Source organism: Haemorhous mexicanus, chromosome 3 (genome assembly GCF_027477595.1).
Source record: "Haemorhous mexicanus isolate bHaeMex1 chromosome 3, bHaeMex1.pri, whole genome shotgun sequence".
NCBI classification, from domain to species: domain Eukaryota; kingdom Metazoa; phylum Chordata; class Aves; order Passeriformes; family Fringillidae; genus Haemorhous; species Haemorhous mexicanus.
In genome coordinates, this window is record NC_082343.1 from 62,954,957 (window position 1) to 62,969,761 (window position 14,805).

Consider the following 14,805-nt stretch of genomic DNA (forward strand, 5'->3'; position numbering starts at 1 on the left):
CACTCAGCCAGCCAGCCTTGCCTGACCCAGAGACAGATCATGAAGCCTTCAGCAGGCCTTGCTGAGACACTGATAAATAACAGTATCTTTGGCAGTTCATGCTTCCAAAACAATTTAAACCAACAGAGTAAAACTGTGAGAGGTTTTCTTTTATTTTTTTCCAAATGTACAATTGCTTTATTAAATACAAAGTGGCACTGTGATCTTTTCAATTTTTCTCACTGTTTTTGTATTAACAGTTTTGAGAGCATCTGAGCAGATGAGCAGGGTAAGTACTCATCTGGGAGGGCAGATACATGGAGACAAAGAAGGTATCCCCTGGCTTTTGCCTAGGATACTGCTATGCAGAGAGCTGCAAATTCCCTCCTGACAACTCTAGTGTCTTCATCCTTTTGACAATTCTGTAGTTGCAGAACTCTACCCTTCTCCCTGAAAACTGCTACCCCCAGTAGTGTGACAGCTATTGGGAAGAAAACACATACTGCAAGAAAACAAGCATTATGGGAAGGTACTGTGGGGTAAGCTTTTTCTAAAATGAAGAATAAATCCAAAAAGAAAAAAAAAACCAAAAAAATGAAAGGTGCCCCAAAGCAAATTACACTGCAACACAAAAGCAAAACAAATTTTGGGATATGATTTTTAAAGGCAAATTACACTAAGAAAATCCAAAGTATTCCCTTCTTAACTGCAGTATAGCTATCTTTGTAAATAAATTATTGGTCTATAGTTATTTATTCATGTGCAGAATGACAAAGTAACAGGGTTGTTGGGCAATATGTACTCCTGTTTTTCCTTGCTGAAGACATGGCAAGTCAACGTTAACATCATTTTTCCTTTAAATTCTTTTTGTTCTGTTCTTAAAAAAGCAGGGAAAAGAGACCAAAACTAGCTTTTATAAATTCATTGTCAATAATTACAATTCACTGCTGAGGCATAATTAAATTGGCAAACAAAACAACCACTTATTGTGGCTCTGACAGAGTGATGAAGTCTCTCCTCTTTGTGGGCTGATGGAGCTACTGACATTGCAATACAAGGCAAAACTCCTACCCAAATACTTGCAGGAATGGGTTTATGATGCATACTAACAATTTCATCTGGATTCTCCTTCTTCTCCCCATTATCCCGGGACTCTTCTCTCAGAGGTACTTTTGCTTTTCTTTTCCGAATGCCTTTAGAATCATCTTCCCCATTGCATTCCATGCTGGGATTTTCCTCCTTTGGTTCTCTATCACAGAAACAACACAATGACACAAAGCCAGTATTGTTTCACTTCTCATATTCATAAAACAAGTAAAAAAGCAAGTAAATGTGTGGGTCCCACAGTATTACACCGAATATATTCTTAGAAATACTACTGAAAATAAGGTCTGTCAAAAGAATTAATCTGAGGGACACACACAGTAGCAACTGTAAAAGGAAAGCTGTCAGCTTCTGCCGAACAAGTTTTACATGTTTTAAACAGTGTGTCTTTTTTCATGTACCATCAAGTCTCGCAGAGAAGCAAACTGTGAAATGTTTAGGACTGCAGGGCAGTTTAGAGAGAGGAAGGCAAAGGTAATTGTTAAGTCTGACAAATCTAATTGGAGAAAGCTGGTATGTGACTGTACAGATTGCTAAAGAAGAAATCAGAACAGAAAACTTTGATGCAATTAGCTAAAATGAAGGAAAATGTACAAAATTATAAACGTTTTAAACTGCCATAATCTAGCAATATGCAATACAGAATGGACACACTAACACAAACATGCATTTATGATGAGATGAAATGCACTAACTGAAAAAAAGGAGCTGAGAAACTGCAGTATGCTCATGTTTTCACTCACAGTCAACTATAAAACAGCTCTTGCACTTAATTATAATTAACTTACCACCCCAACCATCTCATTACTGATTATCTTAATTTCAATGACTGAAACAGGGTGGGAGTCTGACACTGATTCATGCATCCCATAGACTGTTTTACTGCTTGCATCTGACAGCAGAACACAGCACACTGAGTAAAAAAGACTGCCTTCAATGTCAGTGTTAGACAAAACCAAATGTTGTTAAGGCATTTACACAAAAAACAGTGAAAGAACATTATAAACCAATGGTGACTGAAACTTGTCTGCTTATTACCTCCCTCTGCCCCACCATGAACATTTTATCCCATCACTTCACTCTCATACTGCATTTATGCCAAATTCTTTGTTTCCATGCTCTGTTATAGTACCTACTTGTTTTTCATTTGCTGGGCACATTTCTGGCTGCAAAATTTCCCTTCAGGAACAAATTCTTCTATGGTACCATAGCGGTAACAGTTTTCACAGAAAACAAGTCCATCCACTTTTGCAGTTTCCTTCAACCTTGTGGGAATCCCTGTCTTTTCTGAAAAGGCTGCACAATGACAAAAGTTAACTTCACTTAGGCAGAGGTGATACATTCCTAAACATCCTTAGCAGGCCTTGCCAAGCAAACAGAAGAACATCAGTCACACGACTCTTGTCAGAATGAAGAACGAGGAATTAGGGTTTGTATGAGGTCCAGATTGCTGACAAGCAAGTCAGGTTTTCACACTGCAACAGGAGAGAGGAACTCACTATTCTATGGTTCTGTCACGGCGTGATGTGGCTACTTGTGGAAGGACTGAATTTTGTGACAGGCACTGACTGCTCACAGAGCCATCACTGTTTAGAATCAATGACTTCATCTCTTGCTGATATGCCTATACCAAAATTTTGGAGAAAAGGGTTGGGGTGAGTTATCTTTTCATTAGGTGAAATTATTTCTGGAAGCAAACAGCTGACTACAGTCTGCAGTCTCTAGCAGCAGCTACTGCTCAACCTGCCTGGGGTCCACCAGAAGTGAAATATCACTCAACTTGTAACAAAGCAACCTTCAAATACTTGTTACTCACTGATCCTAAGCTGCAATTTCCCCACAAGAGGCACAGAGCCTAGGAGAAGCTATATGTAGGAGAGAGTGCACTTACTTTCCCTCACAAGCATGTATGAAGCACTGTCAAGTACTCCAGCCTCTAGTGCATGTTGTTGTCTTTTTACCTCCCCAAAAGGCAAACTTCAAGTCACAGACTATTGACGTTGGTTAAGCACTCTACTGGCTTTGAAAGCAGAGTCAAATGAACTCTTGCATGCAGGCTATTTCCCCCAGAAGAATATATAATGTATGTTATATTTACACACCAGCATCATAAGCGGTTCAAAATAACTATTTATTCTCACAGCAGAAAATTTTAGCAGTGTTTTTACTTTTAGGGAGCACTAAATTAATCAAGGAGGATGTAAGGCAGTAGCAGAATGCTTACTTGATAGGTCTATATGTCCATGAACAGAGTTTAATTCAGTAGAAACACAAGCTTTTGTTTAGGTTTGTCAGACTGGAGGGGATGCTGCTGCGTCCTTTGCTGCAACTGATCTCTCAGTCTAAGCAGAGAACCTGTTGTGCTACTACACTCTTACAATGATGCTACTCTCATCACAGATTTGAAACCTGAATTAACTACCACTGCCTTGCTAGAGAACACATGAACAGTGGTCTGCAGCTTCAGGGGGGCCCAAACCACTTTCCTACCAGTGTTAATGTCCCACATGACAATTATGAACTAACTGTGAGGGAGCAGCACAGGAAAGCTCTCACTGACTTCTTGTGCTTACAGAAAAGATTATGAAACAAAAATTGTGCTGTCTGCTTTTCAAAGGACTTACAGAATACATATTTTAAAAGAAATTTGATAAAATGTAATACCAACAAGGAAAAAATCTAGGTACTTGTAAATCATCCCAAAACCAGTTGTGATATTCTCTTTCACACTACTCCATCATTACTGGAGTCAGTGTAAAAAGATTTCAGTAATTTATGACCATGTAAACCAACTTTCCTTGAAGAAAACAGGTGTTTCTTACTTCAGAATTTTAAATCCAGGAAACACTTTATCTGGTAGATAGATACTACAACTCTTAAGAATTTCACCATTCAAGATAAACATTAGCTGTTACTGCAGTCTGTTTTCAATACTGCAAGAAAAGCATGGTTGGCAGGAGCACACTGTGGGGGTACACACTACACATCTAACACTTACATCGGTGATGGCAGCTGTGCTGGCCATACCAAGGCAGTTTGCAGTGCACAAATCAACTTTAGGCTGTTGGCAAAGTCTGTGGGCAGTCTGGGAGAACCAGCTCAACAAAAAATTCAATAACTTAAAATTTTAAATCCTCAATAATTAAAAGAAATGTACTATTTTGCATATTAAATAGAGGGAAAATACCAAATCTAAATTTAGAGAAAATTACTGTAAGGAAAAAGTGTGGCTGTAATTGAACTTCAGATATTTAACAGCGGAATTATTCCTTTCAACTTGAAATTAATTTATTTTCATACTAATTTACATCCCAAGAAACAGGTTACTTCATCAGAGATACTTTGTCCATTAAAGAAAAAATAGTTTTGGGGTTTTTTTACTTTGGATGCAAGCTTTAAGGAAAGTTGATGCATTAAAGAAACTATAGTCTACCACAGAAAATGTTTACTGCTTCTTAACCGACCTTCTTGAGCAGTTGGAACCATCCAGGTTGTGGTAGCAGTTGCCTTTTTAACACTTTCCATCTCAGTTTCATCTGTAATTACTTCCAGGGCCCCAAATTCATTGACTCTAAACTGTAAGACAAAACAAATGGCACAGAGCATAGTAAAAATTTACTGGAAGTCTATTGAAGTATCTTCTATTCAAAATGGTTTTTACACGGTCTCCTCATCACATTGCCTGTTTCCTATGTGTTTCTGCTTATCCCCACAGAATTCAAAACAAGCCATTCTTGTTTTGATCAAGCCAAATGTGAATTCATTTTGATATCTATAAATATTAATTTGCAATAGATACTGATACAGATGCCTCCAATATCTAACTTAACACACACATATTGAAAAACAACCAGTAACAGAAATTCATGGGCACATCCCCATACCATATGTTTTTCACTGCCAGCAAAATAACACACTCCAGGCACCGAGTATTCTTTCTGAGGACAAGGGAGCTGAATGAACATCACACACCAAATGCTTCACAGAGTACAGAAATTTCAGCATCCCCTGAAAACACAGTACTTCTCCACTAAAAAGCACACATAAACAAACATCTCAAGGCAGTTTATGAGGTGTTTAATTACACGCTGAATGTGATATTACTGTCAGCCAGACGCAAGGCTCAACAATGCCCCACATGCTGTGCTTACACTGGAGCACTGCGAGTTACAGCCGTCCTGCTGCCAGAAGAAAAGTTTCTTCCCAATGCTGTAGTGATTACAGCACTACCACACGAAAATAATTCTGCTTCCCAGCCACTCGTGGTTTGCAGGCCCAGCTGGTCACCTGGGCTTAGCTCAAGGCAGTGTTTTGTCCCTGACGCCTGCTCAGGGACAGGAACAGTGAAGGGGTGCCTTTGCCACAGAGAACAGGTCTTTATCAGTGTGGTGCTCTTACCAACAGCTTTCTACATGGAAAATTACATCTGAGAGAGTCCTTCAAAGCTCCCTGGCATCCACCAGAGAGGATATTCCTTCAAGTCCATAGCATGAAGCCTATTTCTGTTTCTCTGGTCAGGCTACTTTACCTCGGGCAAATGAGAATGGGAACAATTGCCAGGCACTGACCCTTTCTGTGCCTCCAGAGGCTGCTGAACACATCACACCCCCTCACTTTGGACCCTGCCATGGTACAGTAGTGAAAATAAGCCATTCTGGCTGCAAGCAAAGGTGACCCCCATATACACACACATATAAAGGTGACCCCCATATACACACACATATACAGTCCTTCCAGCCCCAAGGAATGAGAGCAGCTAAGAAATAAGCAGGGCAGGGGGCGGGTAGGAAAGGAAGAAGAGGCTCTCACGCAATCATAAGATGTCTGGAGCTAAGATTTTTGCTTGTTGTGAGCTGTGCTCACAACAGATATGAAAGCATGGACAAACTGCTGATAAATTCATCTGGACTGAAACACCATGAGTTCAACTTTGAAAGGCAACCAAATGCACTAAACACCACGTGCTGATGCTTCAGTGTGTGGAGAGACATTCATGCTGTTCCAACCACAGAAAAGCAGTAGAGTTACTATTCAGAAGTGTCTTACAGCTGACTTACACACTCAGTCTTGTTCCTATTTTGGTTAAGCTCATTTGTGCTTTGCTGCCTCTGCAACAGGTGGATGTCAGAAGGAAAACCTTCCTTGCTTTCAAGAGCTCCAACACTGCAAGAGCTGTCTCACAGCAGGCAAGCTGTGAACATGAGCCAAGACACCTGCAGGTCGCTGCAGCCTACCAGCAGGCTGGACACAGGGAGGTTACTGAGCAGCTCTTCAAAACACTCTCCCACACCTTCATACAGTGTCAGCTGGAAGACCCATGCACCAAAGGTATTTCTGAGCAGTCCTGGGATACCTAAATACCTGGGATGTTTCTGCATGGTCCAGTCAATGGCCAGCCCTGACAGCACACACATGTTCCTCCTCCACATGGAATGCAAGGACATCCCCCCAGGCAGTGCAGTGACCTGCCAGCCCTTCTGGCTCCAGAGGGCTCACTGCTGACTGATAGGCACCAAACAAAGGAAGACAGATGACTGCAGGGAAGGCAGCTCTCAGCCACTCTTTCCCTGGAGGCTGTTAACAGCACAAGAGCTGAACCATTAAAGAAAAGCTCCTCAAGGAGCTCCTCAAAGCCAGGCAACCACGCTAAGATGGTCTCAGTGATGGGGAGTGACAACTTGCCACTGCTTTAGCAGGCGGGAGTGTCACCGACATGTTTTATGAAAAATCCTTTCCTTAGGATTTTTCCTCCTGAGTGGCTGAGAGGCCTCAGGAACAAAATGTAAACAATTCTTATCTGCTCCTGTGGAATGCAACAGGTGGATCTGGGATTGGTCTCATCTGGTTGTTTCTAATTAATGGCCAATCACAGTCCAGCTGTCCAGACTGTCTCGGTCAGAGACAAACCTTTGTTATTCACTCCTTTTCTATTCTTAGCTAGCCTTCTACTGAAATCCTTTCTTCTATTCTTTTAGTATAGTTTTTAATATATTATATATCATAAAATAATAAACCAAGCCTTCTGAAACATGGAGTCAACTTTCTCTTCTCTTCCCTCATCCTGGGACCCTTGCAAACATTGTCACAGGGGAGGGCACAACAGCCCAAATGGGCACTGCCTCACTGATCACTGTAACTCCTGGTTTTGCCTGCAGCCTTGCCTTTACCAGTGTCAGAGGCCTTCAGCTCCTGTTTGGAGGCAAACTTGAATTCATGACTGCTCTCACTCCCTATTTCCCCAGCGACAGCATCAGCACTAATGTACACACCAAGCCCTTTGTGGCTAACCAGAACAACACCTCAGACCTGGGAAGTAATACTCTGGTTTTAGCTGGGGAGGAAAAGACATGAACAGCTTGTGACAAGGTTAACTGCTTAAAAACAGGATAAATAGGTGTACCAAGCAGCATGCTGCACAAAGTCATCACAGGATAAGAGCTGCCAGAGCAACACGCCAACTAGTGTATACCGCTGGAAGCATGACAAAAGGATCTAGATTAATGGTGGTTTATGAGCCTATGAAAAAAAATTCAACACATTTGTAAGCCTCTTCTACTTAGAGTGTATGCAACAGAAAACCTAAGAGTAAAGGTTTCATCACAATATTTCCTCCAAGCCAAAATACACTAAGGGCAGTCCTCCCAGGCACTTCCCTAGGTACCTTGACATTTTGAAATGTCACAGCAGGTGACAGTGCCATGCAGCCAACTTCTGAGGATTGATCCATAGCTTTCTAAGAAGTAAAAATTTGTTTTCAAGTCACAAAACTCCTGAAGTAAATATAGAAATTTGCACTGGATAAAGGGATTTCCCTTCAATCTGCCTTCACTGCATCAAACAGTGAAAATCCCCTTGATGGAAACAAAGGCCATAACCAAGCACTTAACAAATAAACTGATTTTTGTCACTTCAATGTTTTAAAGAGAATAAATTATAAGGCATATTGTGTATAAATTCAATCCACTTGACTTTTGTCAAATGCCTGTTGGCAAATTTTAAGTAATCTCTTAAGGTTATTCTCTGTCCCATGCTATGAAGCCAATGGTCTTAAAAGATCAGACAGCAACAGAGAAAGAAACCTCAACAGCTTTCCTGAACAAATTCACATGAAGTTAAACAGGAATAAATATAGCATCTGGATAGCAAATTTAACTTCCAAAGTTTCATGTACAGGCAAGCAATGAGGGCGAAAATACTCAAGTAACTGCAGTTCTTCTAATGCAGACATATTGTAACTGAGTGGGCAGGGAGAGTCCAGCTGCTAACAGGTTAGTATACAACACAGAACTTACTCAGCTGCCTTGTCTGCAGTTTCCACAAGGATCAAGAAGAGTAGCTTCCATTTAAACATTATTAGAGATTCCTTCCACTCAGAGCTGAGATACATTTTCACGTTTTTGGGAAATGATGCCTTGATATGCTAAAACTTCAGGTTTTATGACTGTTATTTTATCCCCAGGAAAATTTTAATATTCATTCAATAGATAATGAACATACAGGGGGAATCCAAGGCTTAAATAAATAATAATCAAACATTATCAATACTTTCTGAACCATTTCTGTCCATCTATATGCTGAGTTTTTCTACTGGGACCAAAATTAATAAATATTTTTTTAAAATTTTAAATTATATTAAAATTTACAGGACTGAAACAAGTATCATAAGCCACTGGTATGAAGCCTTTGTCTACTACAAGCAATAGTATCACACAAAGTATTTCATAAATGTTTCAGAAAAAGACAGGTTTTCTATCACCAGTGAGCTGAAAGTCCTGAATTTCTTTCTTGAAAAAGTTCCTTTTATATTTTAATTTCCAAGTATTCATTGTCAGTTTGTACCCATTTTTTCTTAAGCCACATTACCCTATGGATTACATAGCTGTAAATTTCCATTTCTAATGGCAGTTCTTTGCCTTATCCTGCTGGCTGGAAGACACTGTAGTTTTATATAGGGCTAATTGAATGCTAAAAGGGCTTTCAGCTCTCTTTTCCACATTTCATGAAAGTACTCTTGAGCATTTCTATCTCTGTGGAACGAACAAAAATTGCAAACAATGCAAAATGTCTATCATATTGTAGATTAATTCTTAAAAACTCAAACCTGTTGGGAACAAATGCATACAATCTAGTTTCAAATTAAGCCCCCACTGTTACATGTGTCCAGTTCAGAGCAACACAGATCAAACTATCAATGTTTGCTGTTACTTGTGCCCTCTTAAGAATGTAAAAGATCTCATCAGTTCGCACAGGTATCAAATCAGAATAAAAGTTGCTATTGTTTTATATATGGTAAAATTATTATTTAGGAGGACAGACCAAAAAAAAAAAAAAAAAAAAAAAAAAAAGGAAGAACAACTGAAGTGCAAAGGTGCAAAGGAAAAAAAAAAAAGAACAAAACCCCCACATATGTTAATGCACCACTTTAAAATAAATTAGAAAAATCAGCCAACACCACCATCTACTGGGCAAGACAAGGACAAAGAGTTCATTGCAATAAAGACAATTGCTACTGCATTCTGACAGGAACTTCAGCAACAAAACATATCTTGACACCACAACAGTGATTGAGGACACTCTCAGAAGAAATCTGCAAAGTTTTTAATAACCAAAACGCAAGAAAATTGAGTAAATGTTCAATACTCTTAATGCCTGTGAAGTAGCTAAGCTTTAAGCAGCAGAATTCCACAGCAGTTTGTCAAGAGGACTGACACCTGGGACTTCAGTGATACAAGAACTACACTCTGATCTCTAGCTAGCAAAAAGTTATCATCATTCTTGATGTTAATCCCTATTTAGTCACAGTGGTTTCAGTGGAACTCCTCAAATAAATCAGAGCTTTCCTGGCATTTCACTGTCTTTTAAAAGTGAAGGAATTGCCTGTCACCATTGAATTGTCCAACCACATCCTGCTACACGCCAAACTATTTATAACGTATTACTGAAGTTGAATAAGTTATTAAATGCCAGAGCTTGTCCATTTAACCAGACCCCTCTTCCCTGTGTCTGTGATACACTCTTTACATGCACAATCACATACTACTTTTTCCACAGAACCCCTGCCCCAGGCGAGGGCTGAATAGCATTCAGAAAAATGAGGCAGCTGTTGGTATTTTTATACTCTTTCTTCAAGCAGTAAAGCCAGTCTTATTTACTCTACATGGTTTGAAAGCAGAATGACTGTTTATTTTCTTTGTTAAAAAACCCCTATGTACAACAAAGAACACATATCTAAAAAAGCTTTAGGCACTCTAGCAATTACTGTTACAATGCAGTGTAAAGTAACTCCTGAAACAAAATCTCTGTTCTCAGCCACTTACAAAAGAAAAAAACCTCCCTTGGTAGCTCTTCATCCTTCTGAGTACTCTGCTCCCAGCTTATTTTAAAGCACTCAGTAAGCACGTGACCCCTTACACTTGCCTCGTCACAAAATTCTGACTCTTTTAGGGATGGAGAATATTGGGGAAATGTGCTGTTCCTGCACCTGCCAATTCTGCTTCTTCAATCATGAGAAGGGATCCTGCCTGCACACTGCTACTCTGCAAGTATGGCAAAAGACAAACTAAAGCAGGATCACAGGGTATCTAGGCTCCCTAAATCAAATCAGCAGAAATTAAATTCCTTGCCACCACCAAGGGGCAAGGCCAGACCCACTCCGACTGGAAAGATGCTGTCAGCAAGAGAGGCAGGCACTTCCACCAGTCTTAAGACTGATTTTAAGATGTTTCAGTAACACTGCAATAGGCTAATCCTGAAGTAACAAAGAAGAGGGAACAATTTGCATCCAAAAAGAAAGGGTTTTTTCCTATCTGGGCAGGCACAAGCAGGAAGGAATTGCTATCAAATCATATCCTTCCAAAAATAAAAATAATAGGAGCATTCTCTCATCACTGCTGAACAGAAAGCTAAGGTACCATCAGAAAACATAACACTTTAGCAAGAGAGACTGACATTTTCCCAGTATATACCAATACCTCAGTCCTGTCTGCAGTAATGTTTATCTACTTTATTCTTAGACACTCCTCAGGCTCCTCCAAACCCCCTTCCATCCCACTTCAAGTGCTCAAGAATTATCTCAGTACCAGAGGGCTTCCCACTGATTTCTCTACACTGCAAACTCAGTCTGCCTTATTATCTCCACTTGAGTAGGAAATTGCAGCTAAACAGACTTTCTTAAGGTGACACATAAATCAGCAACAGAGCCAGAAGTCAAGGCCTGCCAAGATGATGCTTATTGATCCAGAAGCTGACCTACAAGGCAACCCTGGCTCTGTATTATTTTGGCCAGAATATTTCTAGATACAAACCACTAATATCTCATGGGAAGCCCAAGCTGCCAAACAAATAAAAAATGGCTACCTGCCAAAAATTTGGTTCCAGTGAGTTGTTCAGCATTGCGCAGAAAGGCTGTGGTAGAAACGAGTGGGGTGCTAAGTGTTCCTGTGTGGGGTTTACCTGCAACAGCCACAAAACTATTCCTCTTCTTCCTGGAACCCCCTGCCCAGTTGTTCGCAAATTTAACAGCATCTACAGCAAACAGCACAGAAGATTTTGTGGTAAAATATCACGTGATCACTTAAGGGAAGACTAACATGAATACACGTGAGGGAACCCAAACAGAGATCCAAAGGCAAACCTAAATGCAGCATTTCTTGCCTTTGCAGTTTTAACAATTTTAATAGTGAAATTTCCTTTTTTGGTCTTTCTTTTCTTTACATAAGGTTCACTCGTTTTATGACATTGCAAAGTTTTAACTAGAAATCTATGGCAATGAAGTAGAGCAAGAGCTAATTAATTACATTAGATTGCAACAGAATAAAGTTAATTTAATCCAGGCTATGAGGTAGAACTGCTGGGGCTTGCACGTGGTAAGAGGAAGTCCCCATCTACCTTGCTTTCTGCTCCCTACGCTACTCCTTACCACCTTCCCTGAAGGGAATCCATCCTCTCTCTGGAGCAGCACCTTCCCAGTGCTGGCAGTGATTTAACCAGTCACCAGTGATGTTTCCCACGGACACCACTCTCACGGACCCTCCCTGCCTCTCCAGATTCCAAGTGCAGCCCATGCCACCATGAGAGAACAGGAACAGCGCTGCACTGTAAAAGCACTGTACAAAGTTACCACCCGAGATGCTACCCATGTTTCCAAAACAGTGGGAGAAAATCAGTTCTTCTAAAATCATTAATTATCCCAGGCAGGCTGGAACACAACTTCAGAACAGGCAGGTGGAAGGATGCACTTTACTGCCTTGAGATGCTGCAGCACCCCTACATTCAGAAACACAGCAAGCCAAAACACACTAACCTTCTTTACAGCACTGCCAGAAATACCAGACACCACTGGTCACTATCCACTACTCTATCAGGTTTCCTACAACATTTGCTGCCCAACTTTATTTACAGGTTAATTTCTTCATCATTAAATTTAAATCTTTTTTCTTCCTTAATGTTCAAGCACAATTTGCAATCTGGAAATAACCAAAATTCTGTCCACGCAGTTTATAACTGCTCACTTTCCAAACACAGCACTAGAAAATGCATTAAGAAGTACTTCATAAACTTCTGTCACTGCGGTAGGAAGTGACTGTAAATTATTGCAGCTTTTCCAATTTAATGAGTATATTTAAATCTTGAAGCCATAGTGTTACTGTGTGCACTCAGCACAGAGATTTAAAAAAAAAAAGAAAAAAGAAAAAAAAAACAAGAGAAAAAAGAGGAGTGTTTCACATTTACATTCACACCATGCAGAGTAACTGGTAAGCACTGATGTTTTTAGGATGAGCATACATTACTTTGCCTGCCACATGAAGGCATTCTGTAATTTGTAAACTATTTTAAATTCTACTGGAATTCAAGTTTTCTGTTTTATTTAAACATATTGAAAGAAGTAATATACAATGCTAAAATTTTTGTTCACAGTCTTCAGTGCATCATACTGTACAATTTTTAATTCTCCCTATTCCCTATGTAATTTGAAATTCTAGCATTTTCCACAACTACTCACTACTTATCTGTCACACAGCATGCTCAAAGCAGTGTTCAAGGAGTGTTAACTATTTTTGCTGAAGATTTTTTTTAACAAAATCTGTATAAGAATGTATTTCCACAGCTTTCTCCAACTACAAGTGACAAAACTCTGAGAATTAAGAGTGCCCGAAGTCGTAGGAAAATAACATTTTCAGCATTTTACTGGTATAGAAACAGATTCAGGAATAAGAGACTGTGGCATGGCTGAGAACGAAAGCTTGGCATCTGATTTGCTCCCTCGTTTTGATTAGACTGGGAAACAACAAAAAGAAATAATCCAAGTATCTATTCCTGCTTTAGATGTTCCTCTGTACCATAAGAAAAGTTAGATTTAAGAAATTTTAAGAAAACATTGAGAAAAGTTATTTTTAAATGTTTCAAAAACATTTTGCTCTACTTACAATAGTGTTTTACCAACTTTTCACCATTCAGGAACTCATATTCACAAAAATTAAGTGGTTCTAAAAAGAATGGTTGCTCAGATATACTTGCCTGATAACCCCAGGCTGGATTTTTATAAAGCATACAAGAAAAGAGATTTCTTAAAACATGCATACATTAAAATAAGCATGACACTTCATCATGCAAGTAGTAAAGACAAGCAAATGCTATATTATTTATACAACTAAAAATAAGGACTTCATTTAGGTAACTCCCTAAAATGTTGCTATTAAAAAGCAGCATTTCAATATTTTGGTATATGTTTAACTTAATATGATGATACAAAACAGTTTATCAAATCTGACTGTTCAATTTCCCCTAACATTTTAAGAAGAGAAAAGATTAAATGTGAGAAATTAAGCAATACATTGTCTACAATGGATATTTAAGCTATCGCTTATTATTTGTTATAAAATGACTCAGACACTCTAATCTATTGCCAAGCTGAAAAACCAGAACATTTATGTTTAAGTATCTTGCTATTACAGTGTTTTCACCACATTTTTCAAGTGCATTTCAATGTAAATATAACAATGGTTAGAGACCTTTAGTGGAACAAGTCTGTTACAATTTTTGAAAGACACACACAAGCTTACAATAAGTTACTGCTACATAAGGTCATTTTCCTTAGGTTCAGGACACAATAGTAAAATACTCTGTGACCAGGAGAGTTCAGGTAAATAATCCTCAGTAAACCTATTCTGAGAATTCCACATAGAGCATAACACATCTTTCACGATCACATTTACAATTTCAAGTGATTAGTCACCATTTTAACCATCACTATTTAGAAGCAGTCCTGAAATATGAGTCCCTACAATTATCATAAAAGCTTAAAAGTCCTTACTATTTTAACAGCTCAAATTGGTTTTGGTATCTGTGTGAACACCTAGTCTCTCACTGAATCTTGATGTTCCCCAGTACAGTGACCTTCTTGGAATAATTCTGCATTGTTAGAAAATACTCTTCCTTCAGTCAGCCTTAAAATAGCTCCATTTCAATTTCATCCCTTTCATCCCTTCAACCCCTTGCTTTTGTAGCTAACAAAATGCAAACAAGCAAACCAACCCTGAAATAATAACCCAAAAAGGGTTGGACTGGCCAATACTCTGTATCTTTCACCACTCTGGGTAGACTACTATTGCACCTCTGAATGCACCTCCCCTAATGTTTGGACCAAAGAAAGAAACTCTGTCCAAAAATCAAATATGTTTGTTTCCAAATTATAAAAACTAAATTTATAAAAAAACAAACAAA

General features: G+C 39.1%; 1 protein-coding gene across 7 annotated transcripts in view; it reads right to left on the reverse strand.

The window, feature by feature from the left end:
• Nucleotides 1–14,805, reverse strand: part of L3MBTL3 (L3MBTL histone methyl-lysine binding protein 3) — a 78,297-nt gene that overhangs the window by 50,853 nt on the left and 12,639 nt on the right. For all 7 annotated transcript variants that reach the window (XM_059842115.1, XM_059842117.1, XM_059842120.1 and 4 more), the window contains exons 3-5: nt 4,548–4,659; nt 2,220–2,379; nt 1,090–1,228 (exon numbers count right to left, since the gene is read on the reverse strand). In XM_059842115.1, the coding sequence (XP_059698098.1) occupies nt 1,090–1,228; nt 2,220–2,379; nt 4,548–4,659 (411 nt within the window). The remainder of the gene's footprint in view (nt 1–1,089; nt 1,229–2,219; nt 2,380–4,547; nt 4,660–14,805) is intronic.